This window comes from Salvia hispanica, chromosome 5, assembly GCF_023119035.1.
Source record: "Salvia hispanica cultivar TCC Black 2014 chromosome 5, UniMelb_Shisp_WGS_1.0, whole genome shotgun sequence".
In the NCBI taxonomy this organism is placed as follows: Eukaryota; Viridiplantae; Streptophyta; class Magnoliopsida; order Lamiales; family Lamiaceae; genus Salvia; species Salvia hispanica.
Genome location: NC_062969.1, coordinates 31,946,233 through 31,954,387, shown reverse-complemented (window position 1 = coordinate 31,954,387; position 8,155 = coordinate 31,946,233). Strand labels below are relative to the sequence as shown.

The following is an 8,155-nucleotide window of genomic DNA, read 5'->3' as shown; positions in this document are numbered from 1 at the left end:
CCCTGAACACTTTTACCCTATGACCATTAACAAGGAAAGGAACAGAGTTAGCATTGACTCCCTGAATTTCCACTGCTCTATTTGCCCGAATGCCAACGATTGTATATGGCCCTATCCACTTCGACTTCAGCTTTCCTGGCACGAGCTTGAGCCTTGACTAAAAAAGGAGTACTTTTTTCCCGACTTGTAGTTCCTTGACACGAAGGTTTTTGTCATGCCGGAGTTTGGTTCTCTCCTTGTACCACATAGCTGAATCATATGACTCTAGCTTTAATTCTTCTAGCTCCTGCAGTTGTAGCTTCCTCTCTTCTTCACAGGCCTGCACCTTCATATTCATCTCCTTGATAGCCCAATATGCCTTGTGTTCTATCTCCACGGGCAGGTGGCACATTTTTCCAAATACCAATCTATAGGGTGACATTCCAGTTGGTGTCTTGTAAGCGGTCCTATAAGGTCAGAGGGCATCATCAAGAAGCTTACTCCAATCCTTCCTCAAGGAATTCACCGTCTTCTCCAGAATGCTCTTGATTTCTCTGTTTAAAATTTCAGCTTGACCATTTGATTGGGGGTGACATGGAGTAGATAACCGATGGTGGACTTCATATTTTCTCATCAGTGCTTTAATCGTTCTATTACAGAATTGAGTCCCCTGGTCTGAGATGATCGCTCGGGGCACCCCATATCGGTTGAATATATTGGCCTTTTCTAACTTTGAAACTTCCTTCGACTCGCAGGAACTTGTAGCCTTGGCCTCTATCCATTTGGATACATAGTCCACAACAACCAATATATACATATTCCGGTATAAAGATGGGAATGGGCCCATGAAGTCCATGCCCCAAACATCAAAAATCTCATAGACTATTATAGGAGTCTGTGGCATCCCATCTCTCATAGAAATCCCTCCGGTCAGTTGGCACCTATTGCAATTCTGGCAGAACTCATAAGCATCCCTATTCAGCGAGGGCTAGTAGAAACCGTTATCCAGAACTTTTCTCGCAGTTTTCCTTGTGCCGAAATGGCCTCTACATGCCAGTGCATGAGAATGGTTGAGTACGTCTCTCAGCTCCCATTCAGGAATACATCTCCTTATCACTTGATCTGAACCCATCTTCCAGAGGTATGGGTCATCCCAAAAGTAGTACTTGGCTTCACTTTTAATTTTCATCCTCTGGGCCCTAGTGATTTCCTGTGCAGTAGGCAGCTCTCTAGTGACTAGATAATATGCCAGGTCCGCGAACCAGGGTTCCTCATTCGGCTTGCCTTTTCGTTTCTTTGACTCTTCAGGGCCGGTTAATTCTAACACCGCCACCCATTTGATAGAGCTAGTAGATCCCCCTAAGTAATACAGATGTTCCTCTAGAAAATCATCGCGTACGGCCTCTTTATCTGTTGGGGTTTGTATACTAAAAGATGCTTCGAGCGTACATGCCTTTGTACAGTCAGCTTGTGCATGTATACGAGAAACGCCACGTCCACTTGTTTACCTAATTATGAGAATAAATAATTTAATATAATGGTTTATTATTGAAATATGATAAACAAGACTAAGGCTTTTTACTAAGAAGGTGAAGTAGGGAAATTCGATGAATCTCCTCATGAGTTTTCCAGTAGGGGACTTGGCCAGATCTAGTAAGAAGAAAAACGTACTCACAACCTAGATAGGCTTTGGCTACCTATTGGTACGGTTGCGGTGTTTGTGATAATTCTCTCTTACATAAGAAGAGATTAGTAACGCCGGTGTGGTAAAGCACTGAAAGGATCTAATCCGAAATGTATTCTTTATTACTATCTACTGAAAGAATATATTTCAGAAAGTTTAGTATTTTCTAGTCTATGATATTAATATCAATATTGTTTATTCAATCAAACGCCACTTTGACTTATCAATATGTAAGAGTTTGTACGTAACTCAAGTTCATGATATCTTGGGTGGTAGTAATTGAATAACATGAAGGTATTGGAATATTATTTCATAGAATTCGCGTGCCCAGTGTGGTATGATTAAATCCCTAAGGGGTGATCCCCAAGAGGTGTTTGAAAAAGGAATTTATTATTCAGAAAACTGCGCAGTTGGAATTTATTCCACGAATAATAAATAAAATTTCAAACTAGAAAATATTATAAAATTGACGGATCAAGATAATTTTAAACGCGGGAAATATTATAAAATAAAATGGACCCAAGTTATTTGTAATTTGGTGATTTAAGTGGGAGTGCAATATTATTCTTTAGTGGAACAAAATAATATTCCATTGATAATATATTAAATCATGGGTCATTTGATTTAATTAGTAATTTATCTAATGGGGGTGAGCCCAACACTTAAGTCATTCCATGGATCCCCATCCTAGCCCAACAAGTCCATTATAAATAGTGATGAGATGTGGAAACCCTAGCACACCATTATTCACAACACTCCTCCCCTAAACCCTAGTAGCCGTCGCCGGCTCTCTCTCTCTCTCCTTGCCTCGGTTTTCGTGCCTTGGCACGTGGAAGAATTAGGGTTTTGTTTTGTTCTTGTTCTATCCTAATTCATAGGATTAGATCAAGACAATATTGAGTTTGTGATTGGGTTTCCCTAGATCTCTTCAAGACTATTATTGATTATTCAAGATCCGCCCACACGGATGGATGATCATGGACTAGGGAATTGGTTGGAAAATTCACGGTTGATAAACCAAGGATCTCCGGGTGGTGCAGCTAGCAACTTCGATCCTATGATGGATCAAGAAGATGTAACAATCGAATCTACATCAAATTGCATGATTATGTGTTTTTTGATGTATTATATCTATAGATCTATGTTTATTGCATGAAATTGGAGTCGAATGCATAATCACCTAAATAAATCCGTTAAGGACCTGTTTGTTTTCCGTGTCTTCCGCTGCGGTAGTCCCAATATTATCTTCCCCTTAGACAATTTTGTTTAAGTGGTCAGCCACTCTATTTTCGGTCCCTCTCTTATCTGTGACTTCCCACTCGAACTCTTGCAGTAGCAGCACCCATTTGATTAGCCTTGGCTTGAAATCCTTGTTGGCTGGGAGATATTTAATGGTTGCGTGGTCAGTAAATACTATTGGCCTTGACCCCAGTAGATACGGTCGGAATTTTTCAAATGAGTATACCACAGCCAGCATCTCCTTCTCGGTGGTGTCATAGCTGTTTTGGGCCTGGTTGAGAGTCTTCGAGGCATAAAAGATGACGTAATTTTTCCCTTCGATCCTCTGATCTAAGACTGTTCCTATTGCAAAGTCACTTGCGTCGCACATTACCTAGAAGGGGTATTTCCAATTGGGCGAGCGAATTATTGGAGCCGTTATCAATCGATCCTTAAGTAGCTGGAAGGCTTCCTTACACTTATCATCAAACTCAAATTCCACATCGTTCTGGAGAAGTCTTGCCATGGGCTGGACAATTTTTGCAAAATCCTTAATAAACCTTTGGTATAATCCAGCATGGCCCAAGAATCCTCGAATTTCCTTTTGATTCGTGGGATGTGGGAGTTTAGAGATCGCATCCACCTTTGCTTGATCCACCTCGATGCCCCTTTCCGATACAACATGTCCCATTACTATTCCCTCCTTGACCATAAAGTGTCATTTCTCATAGTTTAGCACCAGGTTCTTCTTTCTGCATCTCTCCAAAACAATGTCCAAGTGCCTCAAGCAGGTCTCGAAGGAATCTCCATATACAGTGAAATCTAAAAATTTCTATGCAATCCACCAGTAAATCTGAGAAAATGCTCATCATGCATCGTTGAAATGTCTCAGGTGCGTTGCATAGATCAAACGGCATTCTCCGGTAGGCGTATGTTCCAAAGGGGCAGGTAAATGTAGTCTTCTCTTGATACTCTGGATTGACATAAATTTGGAAGTATCCACTACATCCATCTAGAAAACAGAACTATTGCTTTCCCGCTAACCTTTCCAGCATTTGGTCGATGAAGGGTAGCGAGAAATGATCCTTGCGTGTGGCTACATTAAGTTTCCAGTATTCTATGTACATTCTCCACCCAGTGACTAACCTTGTGGGCACAAGCTCGTTGCGGTCATTAGTGACTACTTGTATCCCTAATTTCTTCGGCACCATGTGAACATGACTCACCCACTCGCTACCGGGAATAGAGTATATGATTCCTAGGGCCAGCAGTTTCAATACTTCCTTTAAGACTTCCCCTCTCATGTTGGGATTGAGTTTCCTCTGGAGATCTCGGTGTGCCTTGGCTACTTCTTCCAAACGGATGTGGTGCATACATAAGTCGAGGTTGATCCCCACCAGGTCCGGTAGAGTCCACCCTATTGCTTTCTGGTTCCTCCCCAACACTTCCAATAACTTGATCTCCTGCTCCTAGGTTAGATGGTTGTTGATTATAACCGGCAGAGATTCACCTTCGCCTAGGTAGGCGTACTTTAGACCAAGAGGAAGGGTTTTCAACTCTTTCTTTGGTGGGGGTACTTCAGGAGGCAACGAGTTCTTCTCCATACCTTTCTTGACTAGTTCATCCAATTCTGGCAACTTCTCCATACTGGCTAGTTGGACTGTTCACTTGGACCCAGGGGATCTTGATTTGCCACAAAATTTTATTATTGCCTTTTTGATTTCTTCATCCGTTAGCCTTTGTGTAATAACTGCTTCACACCATCATGCGACTTTATTTTTCATTGATTCAGTCATCTCTGAGGCATCAGCCTGTTCCTTCAATAGTTCGGTCTCAAGAAACTCCTGGACCAGGGGGTTAATGACATCAATAAAATGGAGGTTTTCCACATCAAGTGGTTTCCTCATAGCCTCATCAAAGCTAAAAGTGAATTTCTCCCCATTGTAATCTAAACAGATGGTGCCATCAAAAACATCAATTATAGTCTTAGTGGTCCTCAAAAATGGTCTTCCTAAAAGAACACCACTAGACTCAGCAGTTTCACTTTCACTCATTTTTATCACATGAAAATCGGCAGGGTACAGGAAATCATGCACTTTTACTATCACATTTTCCAACACTCCCTCAGGGAAAATGCATGATCTATCAGCTAATTGAATTACCACCTTCGTATCTGTCATTCGTGCTACTACCAATTTTTTATATATGAAAAGCGGTAACATATTAATAGATGCACCTGGATCACACATAGCATGCTCGACTCTTAAACCTCCTATAGTGATAGGTAAGGTAAACATACCTGGGTCAGTCTGTTTTGACGTCATTGTCCTCTTCTGAATTACTGTAGATACATTATCCCCGATCACGGTGTTTCCATCGGATTTTGCCTTGCTCGCAATGAACTCCTTAATGAATTTGCTGAAAGGGGGTAGTTTCAAAGCTTCCAAGAACGAGAGATTGGTTTCCAATTTGCCAAAGATCTCCATGAAGTCCACGGGGTTATCCTTTTTCTTCTTGGCATCCCCTCGGTAGGGAAAAGGTTTTACCCGCTTCACTTCATTGGTGGAATCTTCTTTTGAGGGTTCTTCAGTCTCTTCTTTCACCTCTTCAATTTCCGCCTCAGGCTCTGAGTCCAGGAAATATGGGTTAGCCATTCGGGATAGCGGTTTTTCCAAATCACCAGCTTGTATGTCATCCTTTGCTCTGGCTTCCTTTGTTCTGGTATCTACTTTCTGTTGGACCGGGTGGACAACATCCTCGCTTATCGACACAGGTGTCTCATCATTTACTTTCAACTTGGGTCGTTCATATGCTTTTCCGGACCTCAGGGTAATCTGGCGGCTAACATTTGCCCTATCTGGTGGTTTTACTAAGGCTGGAATCCTTCCTTCATTTCCTCGCATATCGCTCAGGGAAGTCACGATCTGAGACAATTGCTTCGACATCAGATCCATTGCAACCTTGTGTTCCTGCTGAGCATCCTGAAGCTTGTGGACCACGTCATTGTTGGTCTGTAAGTTGTTCTGCATGTGTTGTTGAGAACTGACTAGGTCGTTTACCATATCATCTAGATTTCTCTGGGGTCTGGAGTTCGGTTGACTGCTACCTGGCCCTTGATTGTGATTAGGTCCACTCCCCTGATTTGGTCTGAAATTTCCTTGACCCCCTTGATTGCTTTGGTACTGGTTACCGAACCCTTGATTCCCTTGATAGTTGTTATTCCTCTGGTGTGGGGGTACATATAAGTTTCCTTTGTTCTTTTGGTTCCTATTGTTCCAGTCGGACTGATTTCCTTGCCCTCCTTGATTCCAATTGAATTGTCCTTCTTGATTCCTCCCGGACAAGTTGGATTGGTTCCCTTGGCTTCCTTGATTCCAGTTGTCCTATCCTTCTTGATTCCTCCTGGACCAGTTGGATTGGTTTCCTTCTGAGTTAGGATTCTGTAGTTGAAGGTTATGATTCTCATCAGACCATCTGAAGCATGGGCTGTCCCTCCATGGAGCATCTTTAATTTTCCACTGATTCCAATTACTGCCCAAATTATTATGATTCCAATTTCCCACAGCATTCACTTGGGCTGGACAATCCATCCCTCCTTGAGAACCGTAACAATTGTATCCATCCTATCCTCACTTGGGCTGGACAATCCATCCTATCCTCACTTTGCAAAATTACTGCATCCACACTTCCTATTCTCAATATGGTACGAGGAGAATCTTATGCCTTCTTTGCATCAATTAATTTTCCTAGAATCTCTCGGGCTTCGCTCACCCTCCTCTTGGTGAAATTTCCTCCACTCGCAGTATTCATCAGGTCCTTAGACTCGGGTTTCGCTCCTTCATAGAACAGATAGAAGATCTCAGTGTCCACCATCCTGTGATTAGGGCAGGCATCGAGTAATCCGTTGAAACGCGACCAATACTGGCTCATGGACTCATTATAATCTTGCTTACATTCCAGAATTTCCTTCTTGAGGGCATTGGTTTTGTTCGATGGATTCTGGTGGCAGCCTTAACAACCATGGGAAGTAACGAATCGATCCCACGAGGACGGATGTGTTAAGAAACTGCATTTGGGATGTTTTGGGAAGGGGGTTGGATGCTGCCACTCAATTTGTGGGACGAGTACTAAACTACTGGGTCTGAGAGACTTAAACTACTTCACTCTACCTACTGAGTCTAAGAAACGAGAACGTACGGAACATGCATGACTTTGAGAAACGAAATATTGAAAGTTTTAAAACAACGGGAGTTAACGGACTAGACAGACTTTCCTAAATAAGACAAACAAACGAGAGGTAAACAGTGGGGACCAATTTCTTAAACGACTAGGGTCTGAAAAAACTGCAGAAAAGCAAAATGGCACGCAGAAAGTACTACAAAAGCAGATCTGATTCTAACTACCAACAAACTTCATCTTCTTCGGTAAGCAAACGAGAACAACGATTACAACAGATCATTAAATATAATATCCCTAACCCGAACTTACATTATTTTATATATTTTCATAGTCATTTGTACAATAAGAGATATTATAGAGGTATTAAGTGCATATGTAGAAGTTAACATTTCATATATCACTATGAGTTCATAGTAAATTAAAAGAGTGTATATATGATACAGATTTTTTTTTTGTTTTAAAGATAAAGATGGAAGTGTACGTAGTACTTGTAATATATATAGATGTCCAAATTATAGATAGAGTTGAATAAAATTATAATATTCAAATAAGAATATTATAGGTGTACATGAGATTTGTGTAAATCATTTAGCATATTAATTATATAGTACATGTCTATTCACAAATTTTGGAATACATTTATTGAATAAAGTATGCATGGAAAATGTAAAAGAGTAGTTTAAAATGCTACATGTAGCTCTATCTGTAAATCACATAAGTCGGCCAAGCGGGGAAAAAGAAATAAAAGCTTATCTTATATCTCACAAAAAAAGGAGATAAGAAGGAAGGAGATAGAAAGAAAAAAAAAAAAAACAGAGAGAATTCGGTTAGCATAGAGGGAGAAAGTCACAAAGTTTAAAGAAATAGAGTTAGAGCTTTCAGAGAGGAAATTCATACAATCATCCACCCTCTTTTAATTTTAGGAGTGGATATAGCATATTTTAAAATGGGATCAAGGATTCGATCGGATAACACGCCATAATCAGGTATATATATATGATATGGGTATATGATTGGTGCGATGGATATATTTTAAATAGTATTGGAATTATTTGTTGACATATAATATGGATATGCAATTGATAGAATTGATAT

The 8,155-nt window shown here is 40.7% G+C and overlaps 1 protein-coding gene across 1 annotated transcript; it reads right to left on the bottom strand.

Moving 5' to 3' along the window:
- Positions 1-454: 454 nt before the first annotated feature.
- On the bottom strand, positions 455-3,272 carry LOC125189847 (uncharacterized protein K02A2.6-like). Its single transcript, XM_048087075.1, has 2 exons — positions 3,129-3,272; positions 455-967 (listed from the first exon to the last, which is right to left on the bottom strand). Exons 1-2 carry the CDS (start codon positions 3,270-3,272, stop codon positions 455-457), a joined length of 657 nt encoding a protein of 218 aa, XP_047943032.1.
- Positions 3,273-8,155: the final 4,883 nt, after the last annotated feature.

What these genes read in the sequence shown, in the direction of transcription:
- LOC125189847 (XM_048087075.1), bottom strand. Translation starts at nt 3,272, where the DNA reads ATGTGCGACGCAAGTGACTTTGCAATAGGAACAGTCTTAGATCAGAGG. An exon ending in AGAAGGAGATGCTGGCTGTG is followed by an intron (nt 968 to 3,128) that starts GTATACTCATTT and finishes GGTTTCTACTAG; the next exon opens with CCCTCGCTGAATAGGGATGC.